Source organism: Odocoileus virginianus, chromosome 1 (genome assembly GCF_023699985.2).
Source record: "Odocoileus virginianus isolate 20LAN1187 ecotype Illinois chromosome 1, Ovbor_1.2, whole genome shotgun sequence".
In the NCBI taxonomy this organism is placed as follows: Eukaryota; Metazoa; Chordata; class Mammalia; order Artiodactyla; family Cervidae; genus Odocoileus; species Odocoileus virginianus.
The window spans coordinates 29705309-29728077 of NC_069674.1; the positions used below are offsets into that span (position 1 = coordinate 29705309).

The following is a 22769-nucleotide window of genomic DNA, read 5'->3' on the forward strand; positions in this document are numbered from 1 at the left end:
AAACACACATACATACTACATGCTAACGCTAAGTCGCTTCAGTCGTGTCCAACTCTGCGACCCTATGGACAGCAGCCCACCAGGATCCTCTGTCCAAGGGATTCTCTAGGCAAGAATCCTGGAATGGGTGGCCATTTCCTTCTCCTACTACATACACATATAGAAATAGGTAATATACATGTTTCAATGCTATTCTTTCAAATCATCCCACTCTCACCTTCTCCCACAGAGTCCAAAAGTCTGTTCTTAACATATGTGTCTCTTTTGCTGTCTTGCATATAAGGTCATCATTATCATCTCTCTAAATTCCATATATATGTGTTAATATAATGTATTGGTGTTTTCCATTCTGACTTACTTCACACTGTATAATAGGCTAATTCTGCATGGTGGATGTTGTATTTCCATTTTACACATGAGGAAACTGAGACCCATAACTGCAGTCTCACAGCTAGAATTAACATTCACATGACAATACTGAATTGCATACTTGAAAGTTGTTAAAAGAGTAGATCTTAAAAGTTTGCAAAACAAAGTCTGCGACATGAGAAAAAACAGTGTGTAACTGTGAAGTGAGGCATGTTAACTAGGCTTTCTGTTGTAATCATTTCATAGTAATACATACATCAAATCATGTTGTATACCTTAAACTAGTACCATGTTATATGTCAATTACATTTCAATAAAATGGAAGAAAAATAAATACAAGTATCTCAGATGCCAAAACCCTAATTCTTACTCTACACCTATGTCCCTGAGAGAAAGAAAGGTTATCTGTGGTCATCTATAGTTAATCTCATCTCTCTCTGCTACTGCAAACAGATGTGCCAATTCTTATTGGTCAACAAACAGCAGGATATACAAGCCTGAGAAGAAGCTGTGTATAGATAAACAACATCTTCGGGCTTACAATCATTCCTTTGATCTGTCACAGTGGTGACCCAGTGACACAGTTGTGTGCTCAGAATCTGCTGGGTCTCCTGCCTTCAAGTTTGGTTTCATCATTCTGCTCTGTACCTCATGTCTCTCTCTGGAGTCCCCTTTCTGCCTCTTTGTTTAAGCTACAGATCACACATGCAATATCCCTTACAGGCCGGATCCCGCTTAGAGAATATTCTTTCAAAACTGGCACTCCTGGCCTCATACAACTCCTTATTAGATCCCTTCTGATTAACTGGTGCTGAAAGAGCTTTCACATTTTACCTCCTGGTGGGACAAGAAAACAAAATCATATGGCAGGTGAGATGGGGGTTAGGAAAGGACCTCAGAGAGTAGAAACAGATGAGGTCACATAATTTTAGCCAATACACAGTGGTTTCCATTAAATACTGAATAGATATTATTTGTCTCAGATTATAAAAGTTCTAGGAAAAAAAAGTTATTTACCAAGCAGAAGGGGTGTCTCTCCTTTGTCATTTTTGGTATTTGGCCACACTCCTTTCTCTAGTAAAGTTTTTACATTTTCCACCAGACCAGCTTTGACTGCCAAAGTCAAAGGTGTTTCTCCATCAGAGGTCTTGAACTCCCAGAGCGTCTTATAAGATGCTGAGATATGAAAGCATGCGGAAAATTAAAAGTCTTTACTTAAAGGATGTCATATAGAACAGAAATGATGCAATATCATCTACAGTAGATTGGACAAAGTCAATTGACGAAAAAGAGAAGACTAAAAACAGAAATGATTAAAGTCTAGCAAATGATGGTGAGTAGAAATAGATGAGCATGGGCTTGCTAATCAAGTTGACAGCTAGCAAACCAACATCTGTGTTTCAAGGTGTTTTTTACAAAAAAAGATAATGGGTTGTGACTTCTCACTTCTTAATAAATAATAAACAACTTCCCTAATCCTTTGTATTATTATTTAAATTGAACTTAAAATTGTTTTTTGTCAAATGAAGTCTGTGCCTGTGGGAATGAGAAGTATTTGAATCAATGATTTATCCTATCAGAATATGTTAGAAAAGAAATGCCATGCTTAACATCATCTTCTATATCTGTCTGACTATCTATCTGCCTGTTTGTCTATTTTTAACTTTTTGTAACTGGCTGACTAGCTGGATAGTTAATTATCCAGTAGCTATCATTATCTCTTACAACAGCACTAGGAAGCAACATTGAAGGTTGAAAAGAAGGGCATTCTCAAAGTGTTTTATAAGATGTGGGGATGTGAAAAACACTGTTAGAATGTAGAAATTATTAATAATATTTAACCTTGGGTAAATATACCACAACCATTATTCATGTTTGCAGGATGAAAAAATTAATGTAATATAAGGACAAATAATGTAAGTATTACTTGTACAAAATTAATACTCTTTTGGAAACTATTAACTCAGTTCAGTATGAAAGTTTACAACCAACTTTGAAAAGCAAAATATTTTATATTTAAATCAATTAATTAATGGTGTATATAAACTTTTAGGTGATAATCACATCTTCCCACCAAACTGGGTCATATTTTTAGAAAGATGTAAAGGGTAAACCATGAACTCCACAAAATAGGCTAATTTTGTACTCAGTTTAAAACATGAGTACTATCTTTTCCAAATTGCAGATCACCTTTTATTCTACTTTTTCTTTTTGCTTATTATGTTCATTGGGAATGCTCCAGAACATCTGTATTTGGGCTGCAGTTTGGTTAAGGGCAGCCTGCATTTTCTTACCATCCAAGACAACTTCAAGTATCTGCTGAACGGGTTGAACAACAGCTTCATGCAATGGAAACCATCCTTTTTCATCAGCTTCATCCAAAGCATGTTTATATTTCACATACTCCTGGAGTTCAAGAATGCGACCTAAAATGAACACACGGGCTGATAACAAATCTCTCAGCCAGGTGGAATCTCCAGTCTATTTTACTGTAGGTGATAAATCCATTTACCTTGCTGTATGGCCTCCACAAGCTTTCTGTTCTGATCGCTTAGTGGTACAAATCTACTAGGGAAAGAAATACAAGCCATATTTGTATTCATGGTATACTCCAAGGACCCAAAACATTTATTTAGTTTTTACACATATGTTTAATAATCAGGATCTTCAAGAAATGCACACAACTGATGTTATCTACTTAAAAAATGTAAATGTCTAAAAGTCAGGTACAGAGTATGTTTATGATACACTGGACCTATGAATATTAGGGAAGATGGAAAAGTAGAAGGTTAAAACATTGTCTCTGAAATTAATTGTAGGCAATGAAAAGGGGGTAAATAACGAGTCAGAGGCAGAAGAGCTGCTTTCAGATATTGTGATTTTGTGATCCTGAGGCCAGCAGCCTCTCTGGACGGTGGTTCCTGCATCAGTAAAATGAGATTATATAGGAAGATCTCTAAGGTTTCTCCCCATTTTAAAAATTCTATGCTCAATAAAGGTTTCTTGCTTTGAATTTAATAATGGCTAATTAATGGTTGCTTATTTGGGAGCATATGCTGTATATTGCATGTTAGTCTTTAATCAACTTTGAAAACTAGTGAAAAATAGGCTGAGCATTTACTGAACAAATTCCAATCACTGGCCCAGGAGGTCATTGTCAACTCTCATGGAAATTCTCTAATGTGTGTTTATTCAAAGGTGACTAGGTACTGAATAACAAAATGATTTAACTCTATTAAAGCAGAAACATCCACTGGTATTCCAGGGTTGTGAATGCCTTCCTGGGAGATAAGGGAAGAATGAAAGAGACCAGAAATATAAATGTTAACATGTCTGTTTTTTAAAAGCTCAAAAGCAATCATTTTATAGCACTGAATCTTTTCAAAAGCACTATTAATTTCAGAATACAGGATTCTAAATGCTATAATAGAATTTAAAGGTAAATTAAAGTTTAGTTTTGTCAGAAGTATAATGTGTTCTGCTCAAAACAAAAATTTACTTTGGCAGTTTTAGCTGTTATAACTCTTGCCAACACAAAACACCAATTTCATGTATAATTTGTTAACTGCTGTCACTTTAACAGTAGATAATTAAATAAGTTCTGATTTATATATCACTTTGCCATATATTATAAAAGCCTTCAACTCTTTCCCCACTCATTAAGCTTATAGGCAGGTGAGTTAGCATTATTCTTCATATTTTAAAGGTGCAAAATGGAATATATTACTTATAAAGGTTGCCTGAGTCAGTAGCACAACAGATTCTGTATATGTATCTATACATCAGTCATATAAACAGTGTTTACAATTTCATTCACATTATTTACTGTCCTTTTTGATTCTATATGAATTGAGGAAATAGGCAATCCTATACAATCAAATTGAACTGGGAATTCCCTATTGAGGTAGTCTGATATTTCACAGGAGATGGGAATTTGTAGAATCAGATGGCTAAACCTGTGCACTGCAGTTCTTATAAAGGTATTGGATTCCCTGACACACAAAAAAGGTAGAGGGGACTGGAAACATCATTCATTTTATCTTATAAAAAACGAATGCCATGAAGTTTAGTTGAGGATCATCAATTTGAATGTTACCTTTCAGGATAAAATACAGTCTTGCTGGCTTCAATAGATTCTTGAATACTGAGCTGAACATCATAACTTGTGAGATGATCTTCCTCAGGGTCATCATTAGCATCCATGACGGGATATAATTTTGAAACAGGCAATTTCTTATTATCAGCAAAAGCCACAGAACAGCATATAGAGTCAACATGAAAGAGGCAAAATGAAAAATACATTCATCTTTCCTCATTTAAAAAGATACACATGTAGTTAACATTTATATTATATATGTATTAAATGCCCATTCTAACTTTTGAAACCTTTGATTACCTGCCCTTTAAGTGTCTGCGTTTTCCGATTTTTTACTTTCTTTTGAGTAATGACTACAGCTGGGCTTACAATGACTTTTTCTACATTTCTGACTTACACTAATTTGGCCCATCATTTCCTCAAGACATTGCTCTACATAACACATTAGAAGTTTAAAACTCTTGAGAAGACAGACAAAGGAAGGAATAAAGAACAATTAGCCTTTCTCTTTGCTGTTTTTTTGCTAAATCATGTCCAATTCTTTTTGGATCCCATGGACTGCAGGCCACCAGGCTTTTCTGTCCCTGGGATTTCCCTGGAGGAATACTGGGGTGGGCTGCCATTTCCTTCTCCAGGGGATCTTCCCAACCCAAGGATCGAAACTGTGTCTCCTGCACTGGCAGGTGGATTCTTTACCACTGAGCCACTTGGGAGTCCTTCACATTCTTTACTTTTTCTTTATTCTCTGTCCTCTGTGTGTGCTTTTTCACTGATTTAGTTCTTTCTACTCCCAAAGTGGTTTGAGTTGACTGCCTTGAATGCAGTTATTTCTGTATTTGCATTCAACTCCTTCTACCAAAATCTATACTCTTTGAGGTGAGGGGTTCTATGTGACTCATCTCTGCATCACCTACAACTCTAGAAGGTGCTTCGCATCAGGAAGCGTCCCAGTGAACATCTGTTGAATTAAAGTTGAGAGAACGGAATGTCACAAACATAGTGACCTAACTCTGCCCTCAGGAAGTTTGATGGCGTACATGGAGAAGACACAAAGGTAACTTTAAATAGAAGGCACTGACAACTTTCAGCGCTGTCCTTCCTGAGAAAACACTGTCTAGTCTCACAATGAAGTGAACAGCTTTCAGAAGTCCAGAACTTTAATAAAGGAGAGAATTAATCTGATAAAAACGGCCTTATGCGCTTGAAGAACTTCCTTGCTGACCAGATGGGTTTGATAGATCATGTGGCTCTCTGGATGCTCCCAGAAATCCACATTTATGGACTTGGGCTACCTGTGTTCCTGGCTGTAGAAAGATCCTTTCTCACACCTTGGCAGAAGGACATCCCTAATGCAGTTAGGGATGCTGAAGTGTTAATGTAAGGAAGTGGTAAGGACCTGCTTTATCCAGTGAGGTTTAAATGTGGGAACTGGCAAACAAGAAACTGAACCAAAACTGACTTCTTACTTTTGAAGAAACAGTCAAAACAGAAAAACTTATGGACTGACTTATGTCATTCATTGATGGCTGTTTCAGTTTTCCCTAATACATGTTTCAACCAAATCAGAGCCACCATGAATGGGAGTGCAGGTTGCACACTGCACAAGTGCTCCTGGCTGATAAAATCCAGCCAAACCTCCCCCACATGAGCTGTGCCCGCTGGCAGGCCTCTATGCACACCCCAAGGAAGCAGCGTTTTTCTTCATTTGCACCAAAGGTCTTATAGCCTGTGGGATTCCTGAACTCAGTTGAGCATTTTTTAACACCAGAAAGTTAAACAAAAAGAGGCCAAGTTATTTAGTATTTTAGATAAAAAATGAGGAGAAACAGACATGACATCTTTTACATGTCCATCTAGTCTTCAATCCTTTCCCAAAGTGGAAGGACCTCAGGATTTGGTTATTCTCCTTCAGAAAGAATAGGGACACCATACCCATGATATTCATGAAATTTTATGCAGCTACTATTTGGTTCACATTTTCTTTTGCCTTGTTTTACAGGGAAAGTTCTAAGGTCTGACTGGGTCTCAGTAACATTTGAACAGTTAAAATTTGGGTCATTTTAACTCCATGGCCAGATTAGAAATCAGCTGTCCTATAGATTCCCCATTTCTTCCCTAGCACTGTTCTATTACAAACCACTACTATTGACTGGCCTGGCTCCTCTGAAGACAAACACAAAAAGGTAGTTTATTTCTCATTGTCTTATTTTTTTCAGATATCAAATTAGAGGAGTATGTGTCTCCCATTACAGTTGGATCAACTGCTTTACCTTATAAAGAGAAAATTTAGTAAGTATACACATCAAAATAGTTCTACAGCTGCCGCATGCTAAGTTGCTTCATCATGTCTGACTCTTTGTGACCCCATGGACTGTAGCCCACCAGGCTCCTCTGTCCATGGGATTCTCCAAGCAAGAATACTGGAGTGGGTTTCCTTCCCCAGGGGATCTTCCCGACCCAGGGATTGAACCCATGTCTCTTACTGGCATTGGAACATGTCTCTGCACTGGCAAGCAGATTCTTGACCACTAGTGCCACCTGGGAAGCCAGTTCTACAGCTAGGTTGGCTGATAATCACAGGAAATTATTTTGAGCCATGGCACTTTTCAAGCCAAAATGTATTATCTATGCAAAATTTTACATTGTCCAGTGTGTTTTCAAGGGGGAAAAGTCACAAATAGTATTCTGTGGGCAATTTCCAAAACACAGTTGATTCCTGCTTTGCCTCTTCTTGTTGTTCAAACCTTAACGACAGTTCTATACATGCTGGCAATCAAGGTCTCTGACTTGTGGACAGACTGCACATGAACTCAATGGCATCATGATTTTATTGCGTATTGTTCTGTACCAGTGGCCTTACTATAAACTTGAAACAGAAAGGGGAGAACAGTGATAATGTTTGGAGGATGTCCATGAGATAGTAATAGCACTCCACTACCTATGTTTCTCACACCAGGGTATCTTAGCAACCACTTGACACATGGGCTTGGGATCCTATTAACCAAATAGACTCAGATGGCATTTTTAAAAATTTATTGCTTATTGGTTCATTATCTATCTCTTCCTCCTAGAATGTCATGTAATAACAGCAGAGAATTAGTCTACCTTCAGAGACTAGGAAAGCAGTATCTTAAGGTATATGGACTCTAAACATGTTGAAAGAATGAAAAAATGAATGAATGAATTAATAAATGAACTTAACATAATCTAGGCTCTGCTTTATTCTTAGAACTAACCATATTCTGTAGAGAGAGTCTTTATTCTGATGGGAACAGTTTTAAAGTCTCTCTTGAATTTGTTATAATATTGATTCTGCTTTATGGTTTAGTTTTTTGACTATGAGGCATGTGGGATCTTAGCTCACTGACCAGGGATCGAACCTGTACACTCTGCATTGGAAGGCGAAGTCTTAACCATGGTACCATCAGGGAAGTCCCTGGAGTCTTTATTCTGATTAGATGAATTTGATTACCCATTCTGTGTTAGGCTTCATTTTTCTCCCTTCTGTGCTTTTATGTCTTATTTCTTATCTCACTTCATTCACAAGGCCCTCCCAGCTGTTTCACACTCCTGGTCCCCACAGCCTCAAGCCTGGCTCCGGCCACTCATCCTGTGGAAGCCTTTGGTGAATTCTCCAATTCCTCTCTGGCCCTCTTTATCTCTGAGTATCTCCGCTTACCCAGTGTTTTCCAACTGATTTTCCAATCATTTTGTATTAGTTTTGCAAGTTGTTTACATTTTTGTATTTTGTATTCTCACCAGGACTATTAATTTTCTGAGGGGAAAAAAGTATTGCTTTTTTGTCCTGTATATCTTTTCTCTCTGCTCCCACTCCTAGTCAACTATAGGAAATGGCCATTCTCATGGTCACTGGAAAAGAGTTGTTGACTCATTACAGGCAGACAAATCCTGAGTGTCTTCAGGTAGCTGGACTGGATGATGAAGTTAGAGGTATGGCATCGCCTGTTGCCTTTCTCACTAATGTCACGTGGTGATGGGGGGTTATCGCACGGCTCTGGGATTAGTAATAGGATACAGAGCCTTTTGCCTATTTAAATCACCAGCTTAACGCTAAACCTGCTTGAAATTTGGGCTTCCGGTACATGAGATATCACAGACTCCTTACGGCAACAGTTCCCAAACTTTTTGGCACCAGGGACCAGTTTCGTGGAAGAAAATTTTTTCACAGACCAGGGCTGGGGAGATGATTTTGGGATGATTCAAGTGCATAATATTTATTGTGCACTTTATTTCTGTTATTATTACATCAGCTCCACCTCAGATCATTAGGCATTAGATCCAGGAGGTTGCGGACCCCTGCTTTAGAGAACTGAGTTGCTCTGTGAAAAGTTCTTTTAAATGTCTTTTAACTACCACCAAGAAGGAAATTATCTAAAACTCTTAACTGTTTTGTGGGCTTTCCTGGTGGCTCAGATGATTAAAAAATCCACCTGCAATGCAGAAGACTCAGGCTAGATCCCTGAGTTAGGAAGATCCCCTAGAGAAGGGAATGGCAACCCACTCCAATATTCTTGCCTAGAGAATTCCATGGTCAGAGGAGCCTGGTATGCTATAGTCCATGGCGTCGCAAAGAGTTACAACTGAGCAACTAACACACAACAACAACTGTTTGGTATCCCTAACAACAGTGGGATCTCAATGGAGAGAAAACTCTTACTGCTACGTGGAGCAACCCCCATCTAAAACAAGCTGTCTCCAACCTTTTCCTGAAAGCTTTGGATGAAGTGAAGACCTGTGTGCAGGTGCAGTAAGGTGTCAGGCAGACAATCAAAGGACCATCAGTCGAACGGAACCAGAGACATCAAGATGCAGAGGAGGGCAGGAGGAGAGATATCTGTCTACTGCCAGGCTTTGTTTAAAACTATTTAAATAAAGCACCAGCCAGCAGTGTGAGAAAGGGCCAAATATTTGACATCCTCTAAGACCTATTCATGAGAGTCCCTCTTCTCCAACTAGATAATTAATTGACTTTTTCTAGATAACAGTTTGTCAACCTTGTTCTGGAAAAGCCCATTAGTGAAATTTAATTATTCTTGAAGTAGCTGATATATGAAATAATTGGGACAATCCTATTGGAAAGTTAGCCTTTTCACTTCGGGCACTGGTTAATCTTGCTTTGGCCACCTGATGCGAAGAGCTGACTCACTGGAAAAGATCCTGATGCTGGGAAAGACTGAAGGCAGGAGGAGAAGGAGACAACAGAGGATGAGATGGTTGGATGGCATCACCGACTCAATGGACATGAGCTTGAGCAAGCTCTGGGAGATGGTGAAGGACAGAGTGAACAAAACAAATCTTGCTTAGAGTCAGGAACATGTGTGATGAAAGCAATGGATTCTCTCTCCAGAGGGAGGTATGTCACTCAAAAGTTTGCATACAATTGTAGGGCATTTATGGGGTTCTCTGAAGCCCATTCTTGTGTCCCAGTTAAAGAACTACTAAATTAAGGATTTCCAAATGCATTATTCAGAGGCCAGGAATTATTAGTTTACTGATATGGACTGAATGAAATCCTAGATCTAGACAGTGGGAAAACGGAAAGTTTGGTGATCATGTACATTTTAGAATAACTTTGGTAATCATAAAAATAGTGGTTATAATAATAGTCATAAGTTATTGAGGGCTTTCTTTGTTTCCAGCACCATGTAAAGCACTTTGCCTATGCTGCCTTGCTTTAAATCCTCCAGTTCTACTTTCTAGGTATTAGAGACTCATCATGCATAAGTGGAAACTTAGATTTTCTGAGGTTAACAGACCCACCCATTGTCACAGGGCTGATAAGTAGTCTGGACAGGGAATGGTACCTCACTTTAATGCCTTTCCAGAGCTGCAGGAAAAAAAACCCACAGTCTGTTGTCCTTAAAAGAAAGCACTCTGATCTTGTCAGCCGGCTCTTGTTGACAATAACTTCCAAAAATAAAACATAGCTTCCAGGGACACTTGAATCTTTATCACTGACTCTGTGCAATAAGGCTTCGTGTTGCTTAGGGGGGATGTGGTGTCCTAAACTTGCTTTCACTCTGTATTTTTTTCTTGGAGTCTAAACATTACTGTCTAAAAAATTGGATCAACATTCCATTTGGTGCCTGCCTGAAGTGGCCAGGGGGTTGGGACAATGTTACAGGATATGAGGCAGAGGTGAATATGGGTATATGATGCCTCTTGGGGCTGAATTTTCTAAACCACCCTCAATCCACGATCCAGGCTTCTCCTCTACTGTTGATAAGTCTGTGAGGCCCCTCAGACCTTCCCCTGAAACACGGGAGCCCCCAGAACATGAGCTCAAGGTTCTCCTTTTACGGGGACCAGAGCCAATATAACTTTGTCCCCTGTGAACTGTCTGGTTGGCTTCTTTCCAATTACATTAAGTCTTCACACCTCTCACTCACATGCTCTGTCTGGGGCATAAAAACCATCTCTGTGGGTCCTAAACAGGGCTGGCCTTAAGAGTTCCCAGAGTGGACAGGTGCTTCTATGATGCAAGGAAGGACTCTGTGTCCATAAATATCAGCCTGCCTCAGCACCTGTCACATCAGTGCAATTCTCTTACATCAGTGAGCGGTTCTGTCCTTTGTGGCTTATTGTTCCATCTTCTGGTTCCCCCTTTGAAAATGCCAGTAGCACCAGACTGGCCCCCAGTGTAGAACCAGGATCTCCTGGAATAGTTGCTGAGGGTTGAATGGGGTGGGGAAGATGGTAAACGATCTAAGACTGAATCTTGGTGGCTTCCCTGATGGCTTAATTAGACAGTAAGGAAAATCTGCCTGCAAGCAGGAGACCTGAGTTCGATCCCTGGGTCTGGAAGATCTCCTAGAGAGGGGAATGGCAAGCTACTCCAGTATTCTTGCCTGGAGTATTTCATGGACAGAGGAGCCTGGCAGGCTGCCGTCCATGAGGTCGCAAAAAGTTGGACACAACTGAGCAACTAACACTTTCACTTTCACTAAGACTGAATCTAGTGGGAGGTAACAGGAGGGGATAAGAAAAGGGCAATACAGTAAAATTTGGTTTTCTTTATACAGGGCTAGCCCAATTCCAAATGCTCTGAGGTTCTGCTGTTTGAAACAGGGGCACGGGGACGGGGCAGCAACAACGGGGCAGTATCTGATACTGCTGCTATCTGAGGACATTTTCTTTTACCTTGAAACCGCTATGGTCCCAGAGAAAACCATCTGCTGGAGATTCCAGAGAGAATCATCAGGATTCGTCCTACGAGAAGAGTAGCTTTAGTTAAAAGGCATTTTCACATTTTGGTTTTGTGAAGATTTCACAGCTAGTGTACGCAAAACAATACTCGCTTTCATTTTTCTGCACTTTGACCATTCACTTGTGTAGATCTGAAGACATACAGAAATAAAAACAAATAAAATGTTGCAACAGTTTTGTTTTTTTATTTGGTGGCTACACACGTTTGCTTCTTCAGAATCCTGTAGTACAAAGTGCAAATCAGCTTCATTAGGCTCATTTCAGCAACAGAGTCAACGAGTCCCCAAGAGATTTCAGGAGGAGGTAAAATTGTCAGAATTGGTTTCCAACACATAGACACAAGTTACTTCTATCTACAAGTAATAAGTCACAGTCATTCCCTCTTGATGATATTTGTCTTTTCTATTAGAGAGAAATCCTACGGATGACAAGGAGACCTAGACCAGTCCAAGCAGCATCTTTCTTAATAGCACAGCTAGCTCTGATAAAACATGCACACACACACACACCCCTTAGTCCAGATGATGAATGCTACTTTTATGTTGCCTTAAAATGTCTTCAGGGCTTCCCTGGTGGTTCAGTGGTAAAGAATACGCCAGCCATGCCGGGTGGGCTACAGTCCATGGGGCTGCCAAGGAGTCAGACGCAACTCTGTGACTGAACAACAACAAAATACCTTCAACACTTTAGAAATGATATAAAAAGCCAACATAGATATATTTTTTTCTAGACACTAAGTATGATATCTAGTATGTAATTAAGAATTCACTATGTATTTGCTGAATGAATAAAAAATTAAACACACTCTTAAAATTAGCAAAAGGATAGATTAAGCTATCCTTTTTTTTTCTCCATGTCACACACATGTTTTTGCCAAGTGCACTTCCAATTTCAGGACTGCCCTAACTTAGGCTTAATTTCTAGGTAAATATACTATGATAAAGCCTGTCATACTAGTTTTCTTTATCTCTAGTTCCATATTACAACATTAGACATTTTTACTCTGTAATATTGATTTCCAAGGCCATTTCAATTGTGATAGATGAAGGAAGATGGCATACTACCTTTTGAAAGTGATGTAAAGTAGGAGGGAGCTTTAGGTTTACAATTATGTGGATTTCCCGAGGAATACAAACAGAGAATGAATAAGAATAGAGCAGGCATGGCCTGTGAAGAGGCAACTTATTCATAGATGTGCCCTTATCACAAGCTGGCATGATAACTTGATCCTTTTAAAGACTCACCCTTTTATCTGTAATTCTAAATCTAAGAATCTATCTTATAGAGATTCAGAGATGTGGAAAAAGATTTGTATGTGAAAATGTTCATCTCAGGCATAGTTGAACTTCCAAATCATTAGAAACAATATAAAATGTCCAACAAGAGGGAATTTGTAGAAGATATTATTGTGTAGTTAAGCTATGGAAAACTATACAGCTATTAACAGTCATTTCCTTGAAGAATACTTAATACTATAAAGTATCATATAAGAGAATGAGGTTCCTGTAATCAGATATGACCTGACACTCTGAGGGAACTAAGATTGACTTTTTTGAGCCAAATCTTATAAAGTCTTCCAGAAAACAGGCCTGGTATCTGGTTCACAGGCTGAACCTTACAGGTGGTAAGATAGGTTGCTTCCTGGCAGGCCAGACTTTGTGAGGTCGAGAAGAGAGAAAATTGCCCTCATTTATAGTAAAGCAGAGAAGGAGGATCCATGCAGTGCAGGAGATCTGGGTTTGATCCCTGGGTTGGGAAGATCCCCTGGAGATGGGAAAGGCTACCCACTCCAGTATTCTGGTCTGGAGAATTCCATGGACTGTCCATGGGGTTGCAAAGAGTCAGACACAACTGAGCTACTTTCACTTCACTTAATACTTAATAGAGAAGAAGCAGCAGAAATCTGATCCATTTACATGAGTCATCCAAGCAAAGGTTTCATCACCTAACTTATTGTGTCATCTGCATGAAACCAAATTTATTTTGCACTAATCAGTGAGCAGCAGCTCCTGGGGATGGTGAAGCCAGTTACAGATTATAAAATAGCTGCACTTTATTTGCACAATTTTATTATACAATTGAGGTGTAGGGTGAGTAAAAAACTTCTGATTACATGAATTAGCCACAATAATAAAAATAATATCTTTAGACCTTAATAAAAATGTGCATACATATGCATATATGTACTTATACATATACAAAAACATATACTGTTATTGTTGTTTAGTCAATAATTTGTGTCTGATTCTTTGCAACCCCATGGACTATAGCCTGCCAGGTTCCTCTGTCCATGGGATTTCCCAGGCAAGAATAATGGAGTGGGTTGTCATTTCTTCCTTCAGGGGATCTTCCTGACCCAGGGATTGAATCTGCGTCTTCTTCATTGTAGGCAGATTCTTGACCACTGAGCCACCAGGGAAGCCCAAATACATATATACATACACATATATTCTCTCTCTAAAAATATTTGTTCCTGAAAAGTTTCACTGAATCCAGCAGAAGTTCCTGTTTGCGTCCATGCTTGCTCGGATGCTCAGTCATGTCAGATTCTTTGTGACCTCAGGGACTGTGGTCTGTTTGGTCTCATCAAATCCTTTTTCATTCAAAACTCAAACAATAATGAGTCATTGCATTTCTTCATATGTTATTTTGAAATCATATACAGGCTGTTGATTTCTTTCTGCTGGAGACAGTAATTGAACCTGCCCTCCTGGCTTAACTGCCTTATTAGCTGTGTCTGACGTTGCAAGTAGTCAAGAAACATTACCTGTTACCTGTTATTATTCTGTGACTGAAGCCCTCTGGAACAAGGAAGTAGAATTCTAAGGATTGTCTGGTGGTTTGAGCTCTAATCCTTATCTTAAAACAGGTTCTCTGGCATACTCATTATTTTATTTCCGGGGCTTCTCTGATGGCTTAGATGGTAAAGTGTCTGCTTGCAGTGTAGGAAACCTGGGTTTGATCCCTGGGTTGGGAAGATCCCCTGGAGAAGGAAATGGCAACTCACTCTAGTATTCTTGCCTGGAAAATCCTATCAGGCTCCAAGGAGCCTGATGGGTTACAGTCCATGAGGTCGCAAAGCGTCAGACATGACTAAGCGACTTCACTTTCTTCTTTCCTTCTTTTCTTTAGAATCACCAGACTTCAGAGCTGAAGACCATTAGGTAAGCCCCACTTGTAAATTCTACTTACAGATGCTGTCTAGAAATTGTCCAGCCTCAGCTTGAAAAGCAAAGTAGCAGGCAGATTACTATACCCCACACAGCCCTTCATCTTGGGCCGGCTTTAACAATTAGAAAATATATTGAACTTGAATCCATCTCCTCAAGTCAGTATTCTGTGCTCCTAGGTCTACTCTTCAGAGCCACGCTGAGAAAATATTTGTTGTCTGCCACACGAGAGCCCTCAGGAAGGCTGTCAGGTCCCACTGAGCCTTCTCCGCCCAGGCCTGGACAACTGTTCCTCCTGTCAACAGCTTACCGCCCTCCACCATGATGACTGCTTTCCTGTAAACACACTCGTTTATCCATCTCTTCCTAGAAGCAGTTCTGGACCATGGATTCTGAAGGCAACACAACAGCTACAGTCAAACCAACACATTAAGCAACTGTGATCACTTCCCTTTTGCTGGACACTGAAGAGGTGTTAGTTTAACCCAAGTTCAGATGAATTTGGGGCTCTCATGTTACAGACCTGATTTGGATTCCTGTTGCCCTAAATTCTACATGTTATTTTTTCCATCCTCATCATTGCTGCACAATTCTGTACTGGACTCTTTATTTAGTCCTATTCCATTTACTTCTTTCTTTTGGATTTGACCTTTATTTCAATCAGCTAAAAGAAAATACATTTTCTATCCTCCAAGTATTATTGTTCTATTTGCAAGTCTTCTGTGTCTACCTGCTCCATTAATAATGATAAATGTTAACAGAAACTGGCGTAGGACAGAGACATTCAGGTTGACGTTGATCTATTATTTAGCACCCTTCAAGAAAGTCTGTTTATCCATTTACAAATCCTCCCAAAGACACCACATCTAGTATTAATGTCTCCTTTTTGATAACAAGACCGTCGTCAAGAGATGCTGTCAAATATCTTGTTGAAATACAGATACGTAGTATCTACTATGTTCTCCTTCTCCACTGAGACAAAAAAGCAAATGAGGAACACTGACTCACCAGTTCTCAATAATTATTATTAAGTTTTATTAGGAATTTCAGACCATCCTATTTGCTCATTCAAAAATATTCAATATCTGCTATATTTCAGGCACACTGCTAGACACCAGACAATAGGATCCATGCACTAAGGAGTTTGCTGCCTTTAAATAATGCATTCTCCCCAGAAACAGCACCAATATCTGCCCTTCCTTCAAAGGTTTAGCAGAGAGTCAAGCACACAGCAGGTCCTCAATAAATATTTGTTTTATCAAATTTAATAATTATTATAAGTAACATCTATTAAGTGCCTACCTGTGACATGCATTATGCTAAGTATGCTAAACAGGTTATGTCATATAATTTCTATGACACATTTTCCTCCCATTTTACAGATGAGGAAACTGAGGCACACAATGGTTTGGTAATTTGTCCAAGCCTGAATATCTACTGAGTGATGGAGATGTAGATATGAACTGAGGCATTTGACATTGGAGGTCACACAGCTTGACTCTTGTACTGTAACTGATGACTCAGCTACTCAGAATTAATACCAAACAATCTTATTCTATAATCCAAATATTCACAAGCCCCAGAAAAAATTTTCTAATGAGTTTAAGCAAGCAACTAGCAAACTGCCAAACAACTCTAGTAAAACTATAAATATTTTAGGTATATTTTCATTTCAAAACAAGGTATTCCCATTAAAAAAACAAAGTGTAGAATTACGATATTTTACAATTGTACAATGTTCTCAGCAAAAAGCATGTTAAAAAGAGTGTTCTCCGTGCACGCTACTGCTGTTTCCTAGGAACCATTTTATTTTAGATGTAGAATGTTCCTTAGAAATCATCTGTTCACTGAAGAACCAGATGAGTGATGGTCTCAGGTACGTTTTAAGGACCTTCCAGCCTCCAGACTCTGACTGAACTTCCAGAAGTGAATTTACAATTCTACTGAGTTCCTTTGTTTTCCATCTGACTAAAAAGAATTTAAAGGAATTTTTTATCAGAATATAAATTAAATTTTTAAAATTTAATTCATTTTTTGTTATAAGTGATTTTAAAAAGTCTTGAGAGAAATTTAATTATTCACAACAATCATTTAATTCTTCCTCAGAAACCAAAGCTAGCAAAGACATTCCACAGTGTATATACTGATACTTAGAAGCATATTCATTCTTGATCTGCTTTACTTATGATACTATTTTTTATTAAGCTTAATAATTATGCAATTGAGTTAATATTCTGTAAACAAACAAAACGACCCTGGCTTTATTCTATAATTAAAAAGGCCATTGACAAGCAAACCAACAGGTGATCAATCAGAAAGAAGGTAATGAGAAGTGACCACAGTATGTTTCCATCTCTTCAAAATATTCCTAATACTAAACTACTGAAGCTAGTTGATGAGGTACAGATCAAATATTTCATAATCTCACCTTTTGGAATGATCGTCTTGTCATTCTTATCCAGGGCCTTGCCTCCCTAAATCAGAGGAAGTGACCTGGAGCCAATGTGTTCCTCTGTGTATCTAAAATTAAGTACCCAGTTGGTGGCTAAATTAAGCTCTGACCTTGTACAACTGAAACATGAGCGATTCCTGGCGCACAGTGAAGTGTTACCCACCACTTCTCTGGACCCTCATCACAAGAAGCACACAGCCGCAGAGGTAAAATAAGATTATCCAGATCCTCACTGGTTCAAAGAGCTCTCATGAAAACAAACGATCCGCCAACCCAAAAAAAGCAAAACCAGCTAAGTAAAATTTTAAAACATTTTAAAATCAGTGGTTCAAGAAACAAACCTGTGACTCTCTGTGTTTGCAGACTCCAGTCCACTTGTAGTCAATTTTAACACACATTATTTCTCATTCTTCATCTTTCAGACTCATGTCAAATCTCATTAAATACAATCTTCTTGTTGTAGGAATCTACTGGCTTTGATTTGATTTGCATTTCAAAACTGCCAGTCTGATACACAGATGGGGATATGATATGCAATGACATCTAATCTGATCAAGACTTTTAATGTCAAGTTATAAAACATATAAAGTGAGCAGCAGAGATAAAGCAAGCAGAAAATTATTTTAATCGGCAAAGAGTTGTTTGTTTTCTATTTAAAAAGTTGAGGGTCTCACTGATTTTCTAATGAAAATAATCTGCCTGAAGTTTGTCTTGACATGGGTATCCCTGGATTAACTCGGTCACTGTCAGCATTAACAAAGCCATCTGGCTTCTGTCCCAACCTCTCCACTAAAACAACTCGTCTCAAGGGTCTCATTGACTTGCTAGTGTCTAAGATCGACAGACACTTTTCTGTTTCTTAGTTTTCAGGCCCTCTATTGGACTTACTGCTCTTACTCCCTCCCTTTTTTCCGAGAACTCTCTACTCCCGAGGCTTCGGGGAGTACTATATGCATTAGTTTTTCTTTGTATCTCTCTGATTTTTCTTTGTGTCACTCTGTAATTAGTGTTAAGGAATAAACACATGGACTGTAGTGGATTTATTAGGTTTATTTCAAAATGTGGAAAACCATAAATGTGAAATCAGAGGTTCTACCTTCTCTTTCTGATATATAAAAAAAAAAAAGGCTGTATTTCTGTCAGCCTTGGAACAAATCCCAAGAAATATTTTGTATTTATGCCATTATTACCATGTCTTGAAATAATCAAGGTTGAAGGCTAGAATACTGTGTATGTTTTATAATTATTAATCTGATTTGAAATTTTTCAAAGAAGCATTCCTGTAAAAAGCAAGCAGCACTGTGAAATTCTACTTTTTATCGAGCTTTTCTTAAGTTATACTTAAAAATTTATATGAAGGTTAAGAAAAATCTATACTCAACATTTAAAAATGTGATTTGGCACATTTCAGGGACATTTCTGCTCTTATATGAATAAACTTATGCCCATTTTATGCATTTATATAATGATTACTGTGGATCTAGATATGTTGCACAATATCAAAAATAATGCTTAATATAACAGAACAAAAAAGAGAAACAATGTATCAAATAAATGAAAATATGCTACTGATGACACAGATCTATGACCAAGTCTTGCCTTGCCACTTACTCTGTCACCTTACATTTGCTATTTCAAAGCTCTGAGATTCAGTTTATTCATCTGTAATATGGGGGTAATAGTAATCAAAACCATAATAATAAAAAATAATAACACAATGACCTTGGCACTCACCATTTTTACGAGATTTATTTCTCAAGTAGCTAATCATCTATACACACACAGTGAAACAGGCTTTGCGTAATTCAAGTATTTAAGAAAATGAGCTTTTCACAATGGTAATAATCACTTCCGCATTTGCTTGTTTTGGAAACTGACTTTTCCTGCTGGTTTTCTCAAGTGGAAACAAAGCGAATTGGGTTTTTGAACCATGCACCCCTGTTTTGTAGATTAGGGTGAGTTTCAGTGAGGGGTATGATCAGGCAGTGAAGGGCTACTGAATATTATCATTGTTCTGAGAAGGTACATACAATGATACCAACATCCAAATACGTGTCCCTTCTATCTATATATAGCAAGAAATGCATGTCCTGTGTCAAGATGCTAATTTCAGCAGCTGACACCAGGAGGCTTCGGTGGAAATGGTTGTAACACATTGTTAAAGGGACTGTCCCTGGAACCACTCCTTTTTATTTGGGGGACAGGAGGTTCGGGCAGCACTGCATGATGAACTCTAGGGAGTGACGTGGCTTCCTGGCCTTCATGTTTAAGACACGCTCTTCGGCCACACTTCTCACTTGCCCACAGGTATTCTGTGTTCCTGAAAACAGGCGTGGGGCTTTTGGGCCTTTGACTGTGAGTTTTAACACACAACTCTTGCTATGATAAGCCATATAATGCCATCCACCCCACAAGGCCATTACCATATTCTCTTTCAATACATCCCCTTATTCATAAAAGCCTTATCAGAGCATTTAGCTTTGCCTCCTGAACAACATGGGGTTGTTTACACACCTTGGAGAACCCAACCTTGTTCTGCTCTATTATTTTGTAGTTTAGTGAGCGGTACTGTGTACCTCACTTGGTTTCATTTTTACTTTAGTATAGTTCAGATTTTCTTCTCCTCCTTCCTCCCTTTCTACACTTGTTCATTAGTTTGGTCTTGGGGGCTGTTGTAAAAAAAAAATGCACATTTTATTTCAGTTGGGTATAAAACAGTAGAAAAATGTGAGAAAAGTATGCTTTTTATTTTCGTGTGCTTCCTAGGACTTTGATAAATGGTTGTTTGCATTTGTTGTGCTTTCTATTGTCTGTTTTTTCCCCAGACTGAGCAACAACTAGAACTCTGAGTCAAATATATTAGCATTGCCTTCCATCAGTAGCGCTGATGTCACAGGCCCCTGGGAGAACCTGCATTGTTGACATCACTGTCACTTTTGTTTCCACGCAGAGGGACAAAGGCAAGTGAAGAGAAGGTAGTTTTTAGTAAGACAGTGCTGTAGCTAGCACACTGAACTAACGATGGGCAAAAAGCGGGAGTATTCTGTACTGGCCCCAGTTCACTTACCACTTCATCAGCAGTGTCTGGTAAAGAGTTTGCCACGTAGAAAGCACACATCAATATGTGCTAAATGTTCTGCCAACACTGGGGACTTATTATTGCCTAACACCGGGTTAGCAGTTACTTCCTGCCTCACTTAAAGTAAAGGCTGATTCAGTTAAAACTTAAGGTGAATTTTAAGAAAGCGAGTTGATCTTTCTTTCTTTCTCTTTTTAGAACAAAGCTCTTAATTTTCAACATTATGAGAGACATTTCAAGTGCATCTAAGAGAAAGAACTCTAAACTAAAAGAAGGCAGGGAATTTGTACTTTAGTCTCAGATCTGCCCATACCTTTGTGAATTAAGGCAAATCACTGAAATGCTTGTGCCTTAGTCCCCACCTGTGTAAATACTGCTCTCATTACTTCCCACTGCGATGAGAATAAAATAAGAGCATAATGATGGAGATTCCTTGAAAAACAGTAATCACTGTACAAAGTCCGTACTAATAGTACCATACTCTGGGGATATAAAATGAACTTAGAGCAACTGTCCCATTCGGTCGTCTATGCTATAAATGCAGACATTTTAGTATACATAGAATGTGGTGCCAGACTGCTCCAGGCCTGCACACCAAGATGGGTGGGACACACAGCTCTAGTCCTGAAGAAGTTTACCACCTTGCAGAGAAAAATAAATAGAAAAGAGGCCCAAATTTGGTAAGAGAGATAAGACATAAGTAGGCTACAGAAGAGAGGGTCAGAGAACAAAAGACTCATACATATACACATTTGAATTTTAAAAAGAGAGATCAGTTTTACATTAATGGATAATCAAAGTATTTTGAGTCCTTTTCTTCTAATCTTTTCTAATTCTAACCTCTTACATATCCTACATTGATAGTGACTTAAGGCAAGGAGACTCTCACTATTCTTAGTATCTTTTTATATCAATTGAACATAATCATAATCAAGACTGTATAACAGAGCTTCATACTGACAACCAAAGTAAAATCTGAATTACTAAAAATTCAGTATTCTGTTCTTTCTGAAAAGAATTGCGCTTGTTGTTATGTTTTGATTTTTTTTTAAGTTGCTAGGGTATGACATTTCCCCTATTAATAGTTAATTATGAAAAAGAGCATTTTGACAGTAACTGTTATGGAAAAATTATAAGAATTTGATGAATAAAATTTACCATGTTAAAATTTTAAAATTTCAACATAAATTCATTACCATTAAGAGATACATTAATGCCCCACTTGCATTCAGATCTTTTATTTTTTACATTTCAAAACTGACTTACCATTTTGTTCAATTTCAATATAAAAATTAAGCTTAATGATTCAGGAAACCAGAAAAATGTGATTATTTCTGCTAGACTTAGATTTACCTCTAGTAAATAGTGTCAATCCAGGAATAAAACACTCTGATTTTTCCAAAATGGAATGTCTACTATTCTAAGTAGACATAGAATGTCTACTTATTATAGACAGCTTAGTTGTAGCTTGATTTTAGGATTTAATATATGCAATTACAATACAAATAAGGCAGATTTTCACATTTCCTTCACTTGGACTATAAATCAAAAATGTTAAAATCAGGTTGAGTTTTGAGGTTTGGTGAAAATGTTTGGATGCAGTTTGGAATGTCTGGGTAATTCTCCGATCCTGAAGATCCGGACCATCCAGTGTCAAGTAAGTGAATACTTTCTGGAGGGCTTTCTTTTCTGGGGACTCAGGATACAAGAGGGTACTCAGGATACAGATGGCTCAGTGGGAAAGAATCTGCCTGCAATACAGGAGGTGCAGGAAAACCCATCAAACATGGGTTTGATGCCTGGGGTCAGGAAGAACTCCTGGAGAAGGAAATGGCAACCCACTCCAGTATTCCTGCCTGGGAAATCCCATGGACAGAAGAGCCTGCCAGGCTATGTGCAGTCCACGGAGTTGCAAAGAGTTGAATACAGCTGAGTGATTGAGCACAAGATACAGGAAAGAGCATAACATTTCATCAGCTAGCATGAAGGTATTTTGCTCTGTTTGAAGGTAAATGTACAGAATTTGTCTTAGATTTGATGTCAGGTGTACGAGGCAGAGAAAGATGGAGCCTGAACTACCAGAAGGATAGGGTTACCATCAGTTGATATGGAAAAGGTCCCAGAAAGCACAGGTTTAAAGAGGAAGAACAGGAGTTCAGCGTGGATCATGTATAGCATGAAATACCTGTTAAAATCCAAGCAAGTGGAAAGGTTAAGGAGGCAGGTGAATGCGAGTCCACATTTAGGCAGGGGAGTCTGAGCTGGAGAGACAAATTGGTGATACACAAAGCCATGAGGCTGGATAATTTCACCAAATGAATACACAAAGGCATAAAAATACAGGCATTCAAGGGACTAGCCTTGCGCTAACCAAAG

The 22769-nt window shown here is 38.5% G+C and overlaps 1 protein-coding gene across 5 annotated transcripts in view; it reads right to left on the reverse strand.

Annotated features, from left to right (window-relative positions):
- Positions 1-22769, reverse strand: part of ASB15 (ankyrin repeat and SOCS box containing 15) — a 57009-nt gene that overhangs the window by 19937 nt on the left and 14303 nt on the right. For 2 of the 5 annotated variants that reach the window (XM_070466315.1, XM_070466326.1), the window contains exons 3-7: positions 11627-11695; positions 4466-4602; positions 2882-2937; positions 2664-2795; positions 1387-1545 (exon numbers count right to left, since the gene is read on the reverse strand). In XM_070466315.1, the coding sequence (XP_070322416.1) occupies positions 1387-1545; positions 2664-2795; positions 2882-2937; positions 4466-4572 (454 nt within the window). In that variant the 5' untranslated portion in view covers positions 4573-4602; positions 11627-11695. Of the gene's footprint in view, positions 1-1386; positions 1546-2663; positions 2796-2881; positions 2938-4465; positions 4603-11626; positions 11696-17290; positions 17376-20381; positions 20946-22769 lie in introns of those variants that run through there. The other 3 variants (XM_070466330.1, XM_070466333.1, XM_070466336.1) reach the window with 3 other exon arrangements.